General features: G+C 38.9%; 1 protein-coding gene across 5 annotated transcripts in view; it reads left to right on the top strand.

The window, feature by feature from the left end:
- LOC101162554 (A-type potassium channel modulatory protein DPP6) overlaps positions 1–19552 on the top strand; it is an 88243-nt gene that overhangs the window by 37781 nt on the left and 30910 nt on the right. For 3 of the 5 annotated variants that reach the window (XM_020711112.3, XM_078935225.1, XM_011486874.4), the window contains one exon: positions 18712–18826. In XM_020711112.3, coding sequence (XP_020566771.1) covers positions 18712–18826 — 115 coding nt within the window. Of the gene's footprint in view, positions 1–9158; positions 9426–18311; positions 18519–18711; positions 18827–19552 lie in introns of those variants that run through there. The other 2 variants (XM_011486875.4, XM_078935226.1) reach the window with 2 other exon arrangements.

Genomic DNA, 19552 nt, shown 5'->3' with positions numbered 1-19552 from the left:
TTTTCTTCAGAAGAATAGACCAACACTGATATTTTAATTACTGCATCATGAGATTTACCTTTAATTGTTTCTGAAAACTGCAGCACCTCTTGAACTTTTTGAACTCATGGCTTCTTATGTGTGCTGTTTTTCTCCAGTGAACTGTTGTAAACATTCGGTGAGAAAAAGAATCAAACTTTCCTTATTTTTTTAATCTAATACTTCTCTTGAAAGCCTGCAAAAAGTTCATTAGGCACATAATTTTGTTTTATGAGGCCTGGATCAGCAGATAATGCTCTACATACCGAGGCTGCCTCATCCTGTGTTTCTTTTTAAACGTATGGTTGCTGCCTCAACAGGATTTTCTTAATGAACATTTTTACTATTTTCTTGATGACATTTTTTGTTTCACATTTCTGTTTTATTACCTGAGTCTTGTCGTCTCATTAGATCTGTGCTGCAAGTTTTAACATTTGCTTCATGGCTCCTGTGAGCTTTTTTACTGCAGTGTTCCTGCACAAAAAAAAAAAAACACTCACTGAGATGTTTTCTGTTCTTTTTTGTACACTAGGGTCAAATAATCTAAACAATAAAGCTGAGAAAAAATGTTACATCTTATTTCATCAGGATCTAAAAATAAAACAGAAAGTCCATCAAAGCATTTGCCAAATGCTACAAAATATGTAAAGTTCTGCCTTGTTTTTGTTCCTCTTTATAGCATTAAAAACTATAAAGATGCTACTAAAAAATATAGTTATTAAGTCAGTTTATTTCAGTTACCCCTAAGGTATCATTTTAAAGTTGATGCTGTCTAAAGGTGCAACTTGATAAGCATGAAACTGAGCTAAATTACTGTTAATCCATCTTAATCTAAACTGTCCAGATCATATTAATCCAGTTAATTTCAAACTGGCCTGATTAATATAATCCAGTCTAGTCCAAATCATGTCAAAAAGACCAGACTGTTTTAGTTGCATTAAGTGATAGCCTTGCTATTGTTAATGACCAACAGAAGAATGCATGACAGTTTTTCTCCGCAATGATGTAATACTTTTACCATGAAAGGTACTACCTGTGAACCAATCAGAAATAATGATGCATTTCTTTACTTTTGATGTTTTTTTTCATTATCTAGTGCTTTTCCTGAACTCTGCAAACATCTGACAGGCGACAGTCAGCAGTGATGCAAGCAGGCATGGAAAATTATAGCTTTGCATGCTTTGGAACCCGACACAGTTCGGATAAATGTTATCAGGTTGAAAACACATCGTATATGTGGTGGGGGCAGCTCCTCTTCTTTTCTTCTTTCTGAGCCACTGTGCAGTAGTCCTGACAATTGGGTTTTTTTATGCACCTATTGTTGTAAGCACTTAGAGTTATTAGGATTCTTCCTTCTATTACTAAATTATCATTTGCAGACTGTGCAATAACATCTTGGATATATGAAGGGCTTTAATGTCTTACAGGCTCATTTGGGAACCTGCTTCTAGCATGAACATAATGGGGGAATTGATAGTTTAAGTTAATACAGCTGAGCTGTACAGTTTCAGACTACATCATTGCTTACTGACAGCAGAACTCTTTTTCAGTTCACGAACAGTTTTACCATGAAGAGTCTTATTTTGTCAGTCATTGTCACACAGTGGAGAATATTGATTTATTCACAGAGAGCTCTGCCTGCTGCTCCTCAGATGAGGACTTATTTTCTCCTGTTGAAGACATTTCAGGTTAAAGGCGATGTGCTGTTGCTGTGTGTGTGTGTGTGTGTGTGGGGGGGGGGGGCTGGGGGGGGGGGGTTATATTGTCAAATAGAAAACCAAAAATGTTTGTTTTACGCATAAAAAATTACCCCATGAGGTGACCGGGGGGCAAAACACGCTGTACGGCATTAAGAAATGCAGTCTCTAGCCGGGCATGGAACCCAGCTGTAATATAAATATGGGGATGGAGAGGTGAGTCGCATACAGTGTGGCTGTTTAAATAATCGCAAGGTAAACACGCTCAGTGCCTCACAGGAAAATACTGTTGTTGTCTAAGAAAACACAAACACCTTCAGCTCACAGTTACGTTTAGGTAAAAGAAACAGAATAGATCACAGATTTAGAAATTACAGAGGTAAAATACAAGACTGTAAAATACAAACTTAGATATCACATTATTGTCAGTTTTAGGGTTTTTAGTGTGTGTTGGTGCTTTTACATTATAGCAAATTTTACATTATTAAGCAAAGAAAACAAGTTGGAAAGATAGAGGATGTTTTGGCAAAAGTTTAAAAACCCACTTTGTTCCCAGTGGTCTATTAATCATGATTATGCAATTTTCTAGGATCATGTTTCTGCAATATTTCATTAAAAATTAGCCTCTAAGTTGTGGGCTGGACTATTGGTGCAGAGCAACTCCGCCCCCCTTCCTCTTACGGTTGAGAGCTCTCTGTTTACATGCCCTCCTGCTACCTTACATACTTTACGTCACAAATACGTTCTTTTTTAAATGACATTTTTTCGTCCACCCCTGATTCACAGTGATTTGAATAAAGAAATACTCAGACATGCAATATTAAACTTAGTCTTCTTAAAATCTGTCCTCCATCATCACCAAAAACATGATTTTCATTGGAGTGGGTCTTTAATCAGTAATTCTGTGTAAAGAAATCTGTTTCCACTAAACACAAGACAAACCTGACAGGACACGATTTTAATGGTAAATCAAAGCTCCTAACAACAGCAGGGACTGTCTCATAAAAAATGTTCTCTGACAGCAAAGACAATGTAACCATTACAGGAACCAGCAAGAACAAATCAGTGCGTGAATTATAGCACAAACATACCCCCGACTGCGCTGCTGTTCCAACGGCTGCCCCTGGGCTGCTTCAGTAAGAAAAGCATCCTTTGCTGCATCCTGATGAGCACTTATTGTAAATCAAAAACTAATGAGCCCAACAGCTGTTTGGTACAATTCAATGTCATGAACCTCGGAGAAAAACAGGCACGTTTCATTAACAAGAGAGGCAACACGAGGACCGAGAGGTCACCTGTAATTACTGCGGCAAATAACTAACAACCTCTGAGCTGTAGCAGGAGTCAGAAGGGGAACTGCTGGACAGTGAAAGTGATGGGAGCCGAGGAACAATAGTTCAGTTTTAACACACAAGGGGAGGGACATTTGCTTAAGGCTTTAATTAGGATTAAATTAAAGTAAAAAATAAGCATCAAGGGTTTGCACCGTGTCATTATGGTCAGTCCTCTTGCTTCACAGCGAGGAGGTCCTGGTTTGACTCCTAGCTGAGATCTTTCTGTGTGGAGTTTGCATGTTCTCCATGGGTGCATGGATTTTCTCTGGGATGTCCAGCTTCCTTCCACAGTCCCAAAACATGCTTCATAGGTTAACTGGTGTCTTTAAATTGCCCCTAGGTGTGAATGTATGAGTGTGTGGCCCTGTAACAGAGTGGTGACCTGTTCAGATTGTACCCCGCCTTCGCCCAACAGTATCCAAGATGACCCCTGCAGCACTGTGACCTCGAAAGGGATATAGCAGATTCTGAAGATGGTTGGATGGATGGAAATCTGCATCAATTCTTTTGTTTTTTGTGAACCACAAAGGCGTCACATCTGTCTCCACATCTGTCTATCCTGTCTACTTGCCTTGTTTATACAGAATAAGAGTTCAGCCCTATGTAGAAATCGAATGCGTGAAATGAAATTAAAATTAAATGCCAAACATACTCATGTAAACAGAAGCTCTTACTTTCAGAAAATGTTGGCCTGCACCAGCCTTTCAGTTCTAATGTTATTGTTATTTACATTTATTATAGATTGAATTTGTGAGCGTGTATGCAGGCATGTCTGTGCAAACATCTCCAGACAGCTCACTGGTAAAGACCAATAATGAATCAGTTCAAAGTCATGAGAGCTTGATAATTGCCTCTCTGGAAAGTCCAAACAATTAGGAAGCTCTTGTCTCTGCAGCCTGAAAATTTCCCTGCCTCCCATCTCTCTGGAGGCGTGTTTCCATATAGCCCAATTGATGACCTGAGAGTACAGTAACGATCTGTGCTGAACTTTGTGAGGCTTCCCACATGCATCAACCTGCAGAACGAGGCCGAGATGAAACAGTTCACTGTATGAAGCGGCTGTTCTGCCAGTCAGACAGCTGAAGGTGTCACAGCGGGCCAGAGGGCGAACGGGACGTGACTGATGGCTGAGCTGGCCGAGCTGACAGCAGGCAGGACCACTGAGTGGGAACAGCTTGTTCCTAAATCAGCAGCTCTCTTTGATTGATAGGTTTTTATAAGTAATGCACATTAAGGAACCGTTGAAATGCCTGACATATAGATTTTTTTTTTGTCTTTGCCTGATTTGAGGTCAGCTGCCGTTGCTTCGCGTCAGCCTCAGAGTTTCACTGTCATCACGAGCTCAAAGTGACTCAAAGGAAAACACAAAAGCATACCTTTGCCACTATCCAGAACAAATATTCTCACACAAAACAGATGTGTTCTGCTCAAACATAACAACACGACAACATTACTGACTACCATTGAATTTTGCTGTTGTGAAGGTTTTCAGTTCTTCCTGCATTAATGGTTTTTGCAAACTCTGCAGAAAGGAATCTCACCCCCTGTTTAAGCATTTCACATAAACCCTGGAGGAGTTTTCATATTGATTTTGCATTATTGGACTGGTATAGTTAAACTGCTGATGCAGTACCAGTACAGGAGCCACAGCAGAGCCCGAACCTTCAGCGCTTGTCTCCACATTGGAGACCCACTCCCATGAAAATGGTGTTCTTAACATGTTCTTGTGGCAGTTTTCTGATGATGGAAGACATATTTAAGTGAATTATGCCTAAAATTACATTTCTGAGTATTTCTTCATTCAAATTGTTGTGAATGAGGAGCAGACGAAAAAATGCTGTTTGAAAAAGCCAGTAGCAATAAGGTGTTACAATCAAAGTCAATATCTTCCTGCTCCATTCCATCCTGATGCACCCGCTTGCAGACAAATAGATCCATGTGGGTCTCTGTTTTCCTCACCTGAGCTGAAATCTGACTCAGAAGTGTACAGCTAAAAAAGCTTCAATCTTGCTCAACATTTTGTTGCACTAGTAATGTTAGGTTGGGGCTGTATAGGCTAAGGGGAGAGAGTGTAAAGGGATGATGGGAAATGATTGTTGGCTTACTCCCAGCCAGTAGTCCCGCCCACAACTCAGAGGCAAATTTCTGATAAACTCCTGTCGCTCTGCCGAAACTATGTCCCAGAAAATGACACAGGTTTCGGGATTTTGGCTGAAACAGCAGAATCCTAATTAAAATACCACTGAAAACACTTTTACAATATATCAAAAGATGATCGGAGTGGGGCTTTAAAAGTACATGTTGAAATTTTGACATTCAAATAAAAAATGTAAAATAAGTACAAAAAGGTTTATTTGAAAAGCCAGAAAAATATTTAAAGTTAAAGTTTGCTTTTTACCGTCAAAAAATCAGTTTACATAATAACATCATTTAAGCCAATTTTAAAAAGTGTAATAATCTCAACTAAATTGATCTTTACTTAGAAAATGCAATAACAATTGATCAAAACCAATAATCAGTTTTCTTTCAACACAATTTCGTTCAATTTGCTTTTCTGTTCAGTTTATTTTAGTGTAATGAAAGGATCACATTGGGTCAGTTTAAATGACCAATTATATTACTGTAAAGCAGTTTTTTTTTTCTTAACCAAACAAACAAAATACTTTTTTTTTAAATTGAATTACCTTAATCCTATATTGAGTTGTAAACACTCAGTCATAATGTAAGTCTTGAACATTTCTGAAATCAGTGGCAGCTCCACCTCTGCACAGAGGTCTCCTGAGTCTTATATAAAAAAAAAAACCTCAGGCAGAAAATGCAAACACTCTCTCTGTCGACTGACTGATTAATTTATTCATTCAAATCACAGTCTCTGAAAGGAGAGGGCGGGTTAATTTTATTGCGGCAGAATGCTCAGGTATCAGAAGCAACCTTTGTCCTCCTTGTTCATCACTGCAGCAGCAGCTTTGTGCCATCTGGGCGAAAGATAAAAAAATATGTAAACACAGAGGATAATGGTTGCTGGCTTTGAAGCGACGCTTTTCATCTTTCTTTGCTGTGGTGTATAGAAATGTCATTAATAATTATCAGTAATTCCTCAAAACATGCTCCAACCTTTGTTAGATTTGTTATTTTTATTTTTCACTTCCTTTCAGGTTAGTGACAAAGACTAAACCGGAGCTGATGGAGTCCAAACTTGCACTGCCTAGATTCTCCAACATCATTTCCCCATTTATTTTTTTAACTAAAACACCTTAAACAATTGACAATTAAAGTGTAAAAGCATGTGGTCTTCTGTAAAACATGCCTGTTATTAATTTTAATTTTGATCTCCCCTAAAAATGTCAGACAACAAGTGGTCACTGGGGGGAGCTAGCATGCAGTTAAAGATATGCTGAAAGTTACATAAGGAGCTGAATGTTGGTCCTCTATTGCAGTGATTCCCCAAATCTGCCTTCTGTAACCCTATTTGAGTCCCTTCTCCTTAATTCATATTTGTTCAAAAAGAGCACAATTAAAAGATAAGTTGGAAAGAATCTAATTACTTAATTTTCCAATTCTATTCCAGAATAAGGGCTTTTTTCTGCCACAGCGAAACTTTAATTTGATGTTTAAAAACTCTTACAGTCCATTCTCCAGCTTGAGGTGCTCTGGTGTCATTGTAGATGCAGAAGCTTGAATATAATTTGTCAGGAAACTCTGACATGAGGGTGAGTCTGCTGATTTTCACCAAACTTGATGGTTTTACTTTTGCTCTTCATCTTTTGCTGGTTATCTGTATTACTGGCACCAACCTCCCACCAGAGGCACGGTAAATCCAAGCCTATATCTAAGTCTCTTGAGGTCACACCAAGTTTTTATGCCAATAAATTGGAAATAGTCAAATGCTCCACTGTGTGCAGCATCTGATTTACCTCCTGCTGAGTTCCTAAATGCCCCTGGGGTTTACATATTTTGGTATTTAGTCTTTTTTACCTCAATATTTTCTAATCTCCTTACTGCCAAAGGGATTTTATTCTCTTAATTTCTTATAACCTGGAATACCAATTTTACTGAATCACTGGATGCACAATTCTGTGCACTGCTATGGTGACTTCTGTCAATCTCACTGTACACGTGAACAGTGACATTGAATATATTTTTCATTGCTTTAAGGCAGGCAGGTTTATTTAAAAAATGCCTTATGGATCTGTTACTTCTAATCTTTTATTCAGTTTTGTTGTAAGACAATTGTTAAGTTACTGAAAATAACGATAAGGAAAAGAAATACCTGAATTGTTTTTTTCTCCAGCCTCCTGCTTCATAGTGTCTTTTCTTGATCCCAGTTTAATAGTTAGATGTATTTGTTGTTTTTTGTTACCTGCTCTCCTTTATTATGGATCTTCTCCATATTTTTCTTATTTCTGTAAACAGAATCCCAACAGAACTGTCTTTACAAGGAGGGGGCATTTAAAGTGAATAACTTCTGAAAAGTGTTGAAACAAACAAAAAACTGATTAAAAGGAGGATCCATTGGACTCATGTGTTTGTGGAGAAGTTTGCAACTGCGGGACTGGAACCTGTGCAGCATATATGTCCCTTCATGATTTTATATGATGTGCAGCAAAAAATCCTATTTCCTCAGCTTCAAACTGCTGCCTCTGTACTTTGCTTTTACTCTTGCAACTCTCCGCATTGGAATCTTGAAATGATGGATCAGCACGCCGCCCTTCATCTTCGGTGTGTGTTTGTGTGCATTCTGAGACTGTATCAGCTGTGAAAGAAGGTGAGAAGATAACTAAGACATGGTAACACCGTGGGCATCCATAGATCAGAACCCTTTCTGCCAGGAGAATCAGGGGAGAACATGGAAGTGATAATGATGTGGAAGACGTAAAGACAAAGTTTAGCCATCAATCAGCACGTTTGAGCTGCTAAAGAAAGAGGTGAGACAGATCTTGAGGCTGCATAAGACAGTAGTTTTCCATATTATCAAAAAAGCAGAACAGCTGCAAATTTTCTTGTCTTTTTGATCATATTTTCTTATGTTTTCACACATTTCATTGTGCAGTTAAAACATTTAAAATGTTTGCAAGCGAAGGACCCACATTTCTGTCTGCTCTCAGCTTTGCACATGCTTGAAGGAGATTTTTGGTTTCATATCGAACCTATCCTCCTCTGTGTGCCAGTGACTCACATCGTGGACTGTCTTATCTGGGATTGTAAAGTTCCTTTTCCTCAAACAGAGATCTGGTTCAAACGGCTACGAGTGCTGCAGAGGCTGTGCGTGACTTCTGAGGAAACATTCTCTCCTGCACAAACGTACATGTGTGTAGGTGAGTGAGAGTGTGTGCAGCACAAATAAGCAGACAAGCTGTGCTAACAAGAATGTGGATTGGCTTGTACGAAGATGTGACACTTTCGGGCAAACTATGCTTTAAAACTGCAAACTATTTCTGCTCCATGTGGGAGGACGGTATCTGTGCTTCTCAACAGTCAGGCCAGCTGTTTTTTCATTGGCTGACAATACAGATGCGTTTGGGGGGGGATGAAATGAAAACTATGCAAATCCTTATTCCCCAGGCTGCACAGAATCCAGACTGTCAGTCAATTCCAACGGAACAGAACTAAAACAACAACTTAAAGTATTTAGTTCTTTTTTTTTATTGATTCCTGATTCCATTTCCTGTATAATGGACTTGCCAGTAATGAGTGCCAGCAAGATCTATTACAAACTGCCAGGTCTATTACTTGCTGCTTGGAGCTCAGCAGTTGTTAGTGGATTCTGAACTATATTTGGAGAAAACAAAGGAGCAATCCAGATACGGAAACGTCAAAGACATTTGCCTTGAGGCACTTCAGACAACTTAAAAGTGTTTTTTTGTTGTTGTTGTCATTTTAGCTTCTTTTTACCTTCACCTTTCTGTTTACTTCACTTTGAAAGCAAAAACTTGCCTTAAAAATGAAAAGCATCACCAAACAAACTGGCTACTAATGCCTCGGTGGCATTGAGATGTAAATTTTGTTTTATTTCAATATTTCTAACCCTCCAGAGGATGAAAGGTGGAATTCTTGACAAAAGTATCCTTAAAATTAAAAAAACAAACAGCTCTAGAACCCAATTGAACCTCCCACATGTCAGCACTGAGCGTCAGCCGCTGAACTCCGCGCTGCGCGCACCCACATCCGCGTCATTATTTTAGCAAATCGCTGGAGCTCCTTGAACACTCGGTGCGCTCCTCTCGCTTTCCCCATCTCTCCCGCCTTCCCCCGCTTCATTATCCCGCACCTACAGGCAGCGAGCGTCTTCCTCTGTTCCCGATTCTCTCCGCTTACTGTCATGACTTCTACAAAAGACGCAAACGGCCCGGGAAAAGTGGCTCAGCAGTACGATCAGGTAGGTCTTGAAACTGCGCGTCCTCTAATTGTGGAGTTTAGCGCTCCTCGTGCGTCAGGATGTGCGCACGGTGAGCGCAAAGAGTTCAACAGGAGAAAGTGACAGGAACGGCAGCCTGCTTTTGGTCGCAGTTTTTTTTTTAATTTAGACAGCTGCAGCTTGAACTCCAGCATGAATGTTTAATCAGGTCTTATTGTAACCCACAGGTGCAGCTTCTACAGCTTAACAATAACAGTCTGTCAGTGTGCTGTTGATCAATGGATGTAAAACAAATTTTGAAAAAGGCTCACGGAGGTGCAGAGTTCCTGCAGGGTGGGTGTGAGTCCAGGGCCATGCATATCTCGCTGAGCACTTTTGAATGTAACCCTATATGCAATAGAGAAACAGAAATGAATAAAGTGGCGTGGAGTGGGTCCTAATAGCTCTCTGGTGCTGGATCAGTTCACAGGGGGGGCGGATCAGGGAAGACTGATGTGATAAAATGCTTTGTGGACACCAAATCCACCTCTGCAGCTTCCACAAATGGGCTTCTGGCATTGGTGCTATAATTTATGTTGAAAGGTGCTTCACTAAAACAAACTACTGTTTGCACAAATGAAGTGAGAACATCAGGAAAAGTAAATGTTGTTGTTGGCTGTTGGTTGAAAAAGCTTTGTGAAAGAAGACAAAGTGAGGGAAAGGTTGCTGTTTTTTGTTTTACTTTTACAAAAACCTCATCAGCATTTCATTGTACGCTCTTCCAGCCAAATGGAGTTTTTTTCCATGTTCCTTTGCATCTTTGAATATTTTTTTTTTTACCCACGGAGAGTTTACTTTTTCGTCTTATTTATACATTTATGAAAGCCGAACTGCAGAGTCGACAGCAGCGCTGAAGGTCTTTGACCATGCTTGGATCTAAAAAAATAGGAAGCATGAGCTCGTTTGAAGGTTTTGAAGAAATTGGATGTCTGGCAGAAAGTGAGATGCACACTGGCTCATCTGCACATCAGTGCATCACAGGTCTCCCATGGTTACTATTTTTGCAGCAGCGTTTCAATTTTGTGATTTTAAATCTGATGGAGTTCAGTTGATTTTTCATCCTTATCATTCATGGGCTACTCAAAACATGCCATTTCTTGTTGCACTGAAAGCTGGAAATGTAGGCTCCCCCCTCACTGAAGAGACGAAATATTACAACTTTGAAAATGCAACACAGGAAAAAATGTACCAACCTCCTGCAGCTACACTGCAGATTTATACAATGCAGAAATCAAGTGTTTTATTCTTTTCAGCCAATTTTAATCTAAAGCAAATGTGCTTTGATTAAAAACTAACCCTTTTTAAACTCTAGTAATCCTGTTAAATTATAAAGCAGCGCTCCAAATAATGTTGTCATATTGGCTTGGCTTGAATAAACCTCTCAGTTTATGTCGCCCATCTTAATCTCCATACATTGCTTTAAAAACAAAAACAAAAAAAACCTTCTTGCTTAATGTGTCAACTGCTTTTACTCTCCCCTCAATCCTTCCCGATGCCACATCTGCACATAATTATCCTGAAAGCATAACACGGTTCTCATCTTCCCCGCACCTCATAATGGAACTTGATTTTCGGCGACATTTTGAGGAGCGTATTCAGCTTTGAAGAAGAAAAAAGGTGGAGAAATAACAAGGGACACTTTCAACTGATCTGTTCTTCAACTTCACTGGCGTTGTTTTGTGCGGGGCTTCCTCTGATGATTAAAAGATACGGTGGCGGTTTTGTCCAGAGGCAGGCAGTAATTCATGTCCTCTGAGAAACGTTCCTTCTCCTTCATCTTCCCTTTGTCTTGTTCACAGATGATGAAAAACCACACAAAGGGGTAAAAAAAGTGGTGGTCTGAATCTTTCTTCTTTCATGGAGCTGATCGTCACGGTGGCGCTGGCCTTGTGATGGATTTCTTTCCACTAAAACAAAATAACAGAAAATGAGTATCTAGTGGAGGAAAACCAAATGTTGCACTAGAATATTAATGCAGAGCAGCACATCTAACACTCCAAACTCATCGCTATCATTATTATGATCATAAAATCCTGTTGTGTGAAGAGAACGTTCTCCCACACATTCATTTACTCTTGTTTTGACTTCATACTGTCATCCTTGCGTCTCTGCACCTTCTGGTCAGGCCATCGCTGGTTCTGTGGTTATCCTTTCCATTCCATTCCAGCAAAACTAGAAAAACGTTTAGTTTTTCTATACTCTTCCACACAAAGTTAGTTCTGCTGATTTAAAGACCCACTCCAATAAATATATCCCGTTTCTGATGTTTTTAACATTTTCTTGTGGTTTTTCTTCTGATGATCGAAGATATATTCTAAGAAAATTAAGCTCAAAATTCCATTTCTGAGTTTTTATATGTTCAGATTGTTGTAAATCAGGAACAGATACAAAAATGTTGTTTGAAAAAGATCATATTTGTGACGTAGAACATGTGCTTGGTGGGCCACAAGTCTCTGCTCCGCTCTGTTCAGATGCATCCACTTGGAGACAAATACATCCACACTCAGACGTTTTCCCCGTCTGAGCTGACATCTGGCTCAAAACTGCATGGCTGGATAGCTCAAATATTGCTCGCCATTTTTGTTGCATTGGTTATGTTAGGTTGGGGTTGTTAGGAGCTGTAAGCCATAGCGTGTAAGAAGAACAGTGCTGGAAAGGGAGAGGGGGGTTGCTCCATGCAAACAGTGCTGCCTACATCTCAGACGTAAATTTCTAATGAACTACTGCCGCTCTGCAGTTGACCTTACAATTTTTTCAGTAAAAAAACAAACCTTGACATTTTTGATTTGTTGAAATCTCTTAATTCTTTTGCTGTTCGATGCTTTGATCTTGTTACTGCAGAAAATCTGACAAACATATTTTATGACATAAAACCAGCATTTCTCTTCCCAAGCAGGACACAAGTAAACGGATGAATAAAGGATTAAATCTATAGATTTTTTAATCTGATTTGTTCACCGAAATATCCTCTTTTTAGCTAAAATCTGCCGTAAACTTGGAGTCCCTTATTAGATCAGAACTTTGCATAAATTGGGTGATTTTCAATTTCTGGAAATTCACAATCTGTGCTGTTTATTATTGATTATTTCTAACATTTTATGCATTCATATATAGGGTTTTCTCTTACTAAATCCACTAGATCTGAGAATATAATAAAAAAGAGTTAATACGTGATTTTCCGGTTATATCCTAGAAATATATCCCTGAATTTAGAATTATCATTACATAGAATGGTGTAGAAAAAACTGAAGGTTCTTGGTGATGGAACAGAAAAAGTATCTCCTAACATGCTGAATAATTTATGTTCAGGTAGAGTCAGATAATGGCCACAAAAAAAAAGCCTGAGGTTTGAATCATTTAATGTTATCTTGACATGTTGTGATCTTAGTGCATCTTTCTTTCACTTACCTCACAGCACTGCCATCAGCACTGCTCCATTGCCTGCAGTTTATAAAAAGGAAGTATGCATAAACTCAGTTAGGCAGAGTGCTCTGACCCTGTGATTATTGAAAAATCAAACAGGAGAAAAAAAATAGAAAATATCTAAAAAAAAACCCAAAAAGGCTTGAATTATGCAGCAGAACGGCCTCAGATACACAAACTGGGTCCAGCCCACCACAGAGGAGACATTTCTGTCCAGTTTTTACATCAAAATGATGTTATGATTTTATTTTTGGGGCTTCCTTCTGTTTTTTATAAGAACTCTGTTATCGGAGCATCATTAAAAAACATTTTGCTCATCTTTGCTTTGGCATCAGTTGAAGGTAACTCAAACAAACGCACAATTTCCGAAGTGCACAAACTTAGACGAGCCGCTGGCCGTTCATGAACCAATAGGCAGCCGGTATGAATTCTTAATCTCACTTGTGAATGGCCATGATTTATAGATGCTGTTCCAGGGGGAAAGTTGATCCCCACGTCCACAGGATCCTGCGTCACTCTTTGGTTTGACTGCTCCAGTCGCTAGATTACAGCGATGTGAGACATCGTGTGTCAGTGTGGTGTATAAGGCGTCTGTGCTGTGTGTGTATTTAAGCATAGGTATTTTAATAATTTTGTTTTAATAAAGACTTCTATTTTGTTAAAATACCTCAGCTTCCAGTGTTGGACAGTCCTGTGTTTATTTATGCTTTTTCGTATTCTGGTGGCTCCAGTCTGCTATTTAGGGAAACCATAATGCCACATTAAGAACACAACATCTGTAGAGGTTTACTTATGTTTGAGATGTCATCATCTTCATCCTGTTCAGGAATCTCCCTGAAAAGACTCCCGACAAGCTCAACTGTAATGGTGGTCTCGGCTGGGCTGCACACCAGCCGACTCTTTCTTCACTGCGAATATGACTCAAACAACTCTCTTGGTTCCCTTGGAAACCAGGTGCTCGGAGATCAGGAAAGATCCATTTCACACTTCAGCAGCCAACGGAGAGACAAATAGATGCTTAAAAGGGAAGTAGGAGGTAGAGAGGATTAGACAGAGTGCTGGGGGGTAAAGGAAGCTTGACCTCAAAAGATGTTTCATTCTTTGGACCCTTTGTCTTCTCAGCAGAATGAAAATAGTAACAAATGGGCTAAGAGAAACATTGTTTTCCCCATGAGATTTCCTGCCCTTCGGAGTTGTGAGAACTAAAATGCACAGCGTTTATTTAGAAGTGCCTGTACGGAGGCAATTCTTGATTTATTGATAGCGCTTTTGTTGTTCTCAGCTGTTTGGGCTGCCCACATGCTCCACACAAACAAAAATGAGCTGATCCAGGAAGCTAACAATAACTCTTCAATGTTAACATTTCTGTTGTTGCTGGTTTTTTTGAGATTCAGTTTTTGACTCGAACTGTCCAGTAAACTAAAACTCACATCCAGTGGAGACATCAGAGAAATCCAATGATCCATCTCATGTTGGGTGTTGTGCAGCTCTCAAGGGTTTGGTTGCTCTCACTTCCAGAAAATGGGATTTCTCCCACATTTTTTAAAAGTCAGACTGAGTTGCCCGCTCTGCAGTCTGGGGCTGAATAGGTGGATAAAAAGACTCCACGTTTGCAACAGAGTTGAAGCATGCTGCAAGGATAAAGGCATCAGAGCTTAGAGGCTTAATAAGAGTGGTTACACCAGCTGTGAGAACAGTTGCTTTGAGGTCTCTAAAGTTGTTTTTGAATTTGTGCGAGACACTATCAGGATTTTACCAAATAGACTATAAACGAAGGGTTTTATAGCAACGAACAAAGGACGGGCTCTCATTTGAACAGAGATTTTTCAGTTAGTTTCTACAAAATCATGTTTGGACTGAAAAAAAAAACTAAAAAGGTTGCTTGTCGAAATAAGTGTTCAGTGTCAAAAAGCAAACATTGACCCTTGACCGTCTGATGATGGCAGTAAAATGGCCATTGAGGCATTTTTCTCACAAGAGGAAGCAGATTCTTGGGATAGCAAAAACATAATTTATGTTCATGAACAGAATTTTCTTCTGCTACTGATTTGCAGGGGAAAGGTCACTGCTTTAAATGTTTGTGTCCTTTTATTTGGATCTACTCTTTTAGACCTGGTCTGCCTTAAACAAATGGGGACGTGGAGGGTCGTGGAGAGGAGGTTCTGCTAAATAGAGACTGGAAACTGACTTAAGACTAGCGTAACGACACATCAATGTCAAAGTTTTGAATGTAGAGCCGGAAATGTGCATTTACATAGACTATTCATTGGAAGTGGTCGCTTGAACGAAGTGACCACTTCAACCACAAGCCAAGGTCGGTTTGAACGTAACATAAGGGCTCAACAAAAGACTAATATCTCAATGTATCCTTAGAGGTTTAGGAAAAAGTGGGAACTTTTACAGCTACATTTTGTTTTGTTTTTTTATTGGTTAGAATTGTAAAAAAATACTCCTTGGGCTGCTTCTCAATAATCTAATGTTTGCTTGCAGCTTCACCAAGGTCAACATTGGTGCTGCTCGTCCTTTTCAATTTGTATTTATTTTAACTTCTGCGGAACCAAACACTTCCAGGCTGACGTTTAAGTGAAATACGTTAATGAGAAGTTTCTTCTTATCCGGTTGACTGGATTCCTTTGTCAGATTTTGGAGTTCATTTCTCGTTGTTGGGTGCAGGTGCTGACCTGGGCTCCAGTCTGAGCTCAATTCAGATCACCTGTCCTCTCTCATTTCTAGTTGCCATTTTTAGCTCAGGTAGACAAACTAAGCAGATGCAGGAAAAGACCATTATCTGCCAGCCTGTCATAGCCTCGGTGTCATATCTGGCTCGGTCAGAGGTCTGGGGTGATCGTTGGTATCAGTGTGTATTTTTTTTTTTCAAGGTTAAAAAAATATCTGCACTGACTTGACGCTGTTTTTCAGTGTGTACTCAGTGGCTTCAGTATTGATTTGCTTTGCTTTGAGACAAACTGCATATGAGGGAAAGTAAACAACACACAGACAGGATCACATTAAGCATTCAATAGAAAGTAACTCGCAATTGAACAGTGTACAGCCTTCAAAAAGGGTGTAAAGCTTCAGCACAGCTCAGGAGCGGAGCTTCCTCTTCCCCTCACGTTTCTGCAGACCCCTCATTAGGTAGCGGATGGTTTGTGGCTCTATAAATACTTTTACCACCACAGGCAGCCAGAGACGAGGTCTAATTGGTAACAGTGTTATCAAAAGCTGGGCTGAAATGAATGTGGCTGGAGCTGCTCAATTTCCTCGCTGATTTGAACAAAAATTAATTTGCAAATTTGTTGTCTGTTTGTACTCAAACATGATTACAGATGGTCATTTTCATGGTTCCAAACAAACCTTAACCTTTAATCTGTCTGAAAGCTGTGCGGAATATTACTAAACTGTAAATATTACGTCTTGAAAGGTAGAGACTCCTAATTAGACCAGTGCAAAGACTATACTAAACATATTTACTAATATAAAAGGCACTGGTTATTCACATAACCCTCCTTTTAAACATTGTGTTTTTTAAATTACAGATTAAAGTGGCACTCCAATCATCTTTTGATCTATTGGAAAAGCGTTTTTAGTGGTCTTTATGTTATGATTATGCTGTTTTTAGACAAAATCAAATAAACTTCCATCCTTTTCTGGGCCATAGTTCCTGAAAATAATGGGGTGCAATATTGGAGCTATCCAACCAAACAGTTTTGAGCCAGATGCCCGCTCAGATGAGGAAAACGAAGATGTACATGGATCCATTCTGATGCAAGTGGATGCATCAGAATGGATCGGCTTTGAGAGTTTGTGCCCCGTCCACTGTGGCACCGGCATCACTACAGGCTTTTTTTCCAAAAGGGCATTTTTTTGTCTGCCCCTGATTTACCCTGATTTGAGTAAAGAATTACTCAGTTTCAGCATGATTTTAATTTATTTCAATGTAAACAAAGCACATCTCTAAATAAAAAAAAATACAAATTCAGCTTCAATTTGACATACTGCAAAATTAAAAGTAAAGAAAAAAGGTGGCTTGAGTATTTATGATGAAATGTTTTTTTTTTTTTAAAGTTGAGCTTCATGGAAAGACCTGGCAAGAAACAAGAAAAAAAAGGAGGAATTTTAGGAATTCAAGCCTTTTAGAGTTGATATATTAACTTGTTAATATGTAATTCTCTCAGCTCAGCTGTTAAGGACCACATAAAGATATATTGGAAAAGAGTTGACAAGTGTTGACTAGAATACAACATAACAAAACTAAATTAAATTAGAAAAAAAATAGATCATTCCGTAAATAAAAACAATTATATTAAACAAGTGCAATAATTAATATTAATAGTACAATAGGTAAACTTGGAGTTGATCCAAGGGAAGCTGCTAACCAATCAGTCAGTAGTTTAGCTCCTTTCATACAGCTAGGTGTGTGACTGTTAATGGGACTTTAACTGTTTGTTAATGATTTCAGAAAAGATAGGTTTCAGCTGTAAACATTTGATATTGTTTTTAATCAACAGTAGCTCATAAAGGAAGGAACAAAAACATTTATTTCCGTCCCTTACATACGTATTCATAAATTAGTGATATATTGCAGTTGGTGGCTTGAATACAAAATAATACTTTATCACTACCATCCTTCAATGGCCAGTATTCATTAATGATGTTAGCCATTAATAGGTTATAGTAATCCACATCAGAACTGGCTAATTTCACAAATTATGTGCCAAAATTCGTTCAAATTTGGATTAATTATTCTGTTCTGTCTCTCTCAAAGGCCATTTCCTCATATGTACTGTACGTTTCAATGAATGTCTGTGCAATCATTTGAGTAAAACTTAAAGAAAACCCAATTCAAATAAATAGATTCACAGCTTTTTATTTCTATATTTTCAATAAAGCTCTTATTTAAAAAAAATCCTGTTTAATTGCTGTCTTTTGAATAGAAATGGTGTGGTGTGGAAATTTTGCCTAATTTGAGTGTAAAAAGCGGGGTACTTGGGAAAGAGCAGCCCTCTAATTAACTATTGTTTCATTAGTCCATAGCTTCACACTTCATTATTGTGTTCAGCGCGAGTTGTTGTGCTGAGAGAGTGCTTGATTTCATCCACCAAAAAAAACAATGGAAGTCCGTTCATAAAGTAAGACTGGAGCAAATAGAAATACTTGACATATCTGTTGGATGTTGTGACTGACAGTCAATTTACAACTCCATCCGTTTCCATGGATGTCTAATGGACCGTCAAAGTGGATGCCCTCTTACTCAAAAAAAGACTCTGTAACAACACTCAAGTTGCCTTTTGATCAAAATCATCCAAAGGCGAGTTGATCGGGCATCTGGGTCTGTCTGACTGCAGCTTCCTCTAAAAATGTTTTGTATGGCCTGTGGATTTTTGCAGTAGATGTGTTTCACACGGCACTGATTTGCCATCTACCATCTGCTGAGTTGTGTGAAGAGAGCAGCTCATTATTCTGCCCGTTGTGTCAGCTCAGAGGCAGTGCTCCACTCTGGCTATCAGGCAAAGCTGCAGGGACTCTTCGTATGCAAGCAGCAGGGAACGGCTCGATTATACATCGTTACCACACACAAGTGGCTGAGCCGTCGGCCTCTGTCTGACACAGAATGAGCTGTCCTATGGCCATCCCTAGCCTCCGACAGAGACGGTAAAAATTCTTTTGCTTCACTTATGATGAAACCAAAACTGTCCAAGGTCATTTGTGTTGGGGGTTCCCAGCTGCCGCATGTTTCATCATCATCTGTTTGTCTGTGTGAGGAAAATAATTTAATGGATGTTTTGCGTTTGCTTAAAGGAATCTAGTTTTACTTTTTATTTTACATCATTAATTTGTTTTTCAGGACCTGGTGGGCAGTGCGCCGCCTCAGAGGAACTGGAAGGGAATTGCAATCGCCCTGCTGGTCATCCTAATCATCTGCTCCCTGATTGTCACTTCTGTAATTCTTCTCACCCCCAGTATGTATCACACTTAAAGCAAATGCAACCAAGGGACTGCACTTCACTTAATGGGTTCATTATGAAAAGACTTTTTCCAGGTTTTTAACACAAACAAAACTTTTTGGTCGGGCTTATATTTCAGCCTGTTCTTAAAAAGTGAAGATCCTGTTCAGGACCTGCGTGTTTGGAGAAGACTGTTTTCACGCAAAGCAATGGAGCATCTTCTGAAAGGAATCTCTGCTTTTGCATATCTGACACAAGATGTACTTACCAATTCTAAACTGTTGCAAAAAAGCTGTTGTAACATCTTAAACGTGTAAATGTGTAAAAAAAGTAATTCTAACCTCTCACAGTTTCAAAACTGTTACAAAACTGAAAAATTCTAAACTGCTGCAAAAAATAAACTGTTACAAAGTCAGGAACTGGTGTAGGACCCAATATTCTAAACTGCTACAAATTCTTAATTGCTGCAGAAAAAAAATTGTTACAAATAATACATTTGTGAACTTTTACAAGCTCATATCTGTTAAAAAGACTAAACAGCTAAATATACTAAACTGTTACAAATAGAAAACTGTTATAATACTAAACCTTTGCTAAATTTTAAACTCTTACAAATACTGAACTTACAAATCATAAAATGGTTCAAATAATAAACTGCTACAAATTCTACTAAAATGTTACAAATACCCAACTGTCAAAAAAAACAGTTAAACTTAACTCTAACACACACTGAATTCTTAA

The sequence above is a fragment of the Oryzias latipes genome, chromosome 17 (genome assembly GCF_053564925.1).
Source record: "Oryzias latipes strain Hd-rR chromosome 17, Olatipes_Hd-rR_3.1".
In the NCBI taxonomy this organism is placed as follows: Eukaryota; Metazoa; Chordata; class Actinopteri; order Beloniformes; family Adrianichthyidae; genus Oryzias; species Oryzias latipes.
This window is presented reverse-complemented; position numbering and strand designations above follow the sequence as displayed.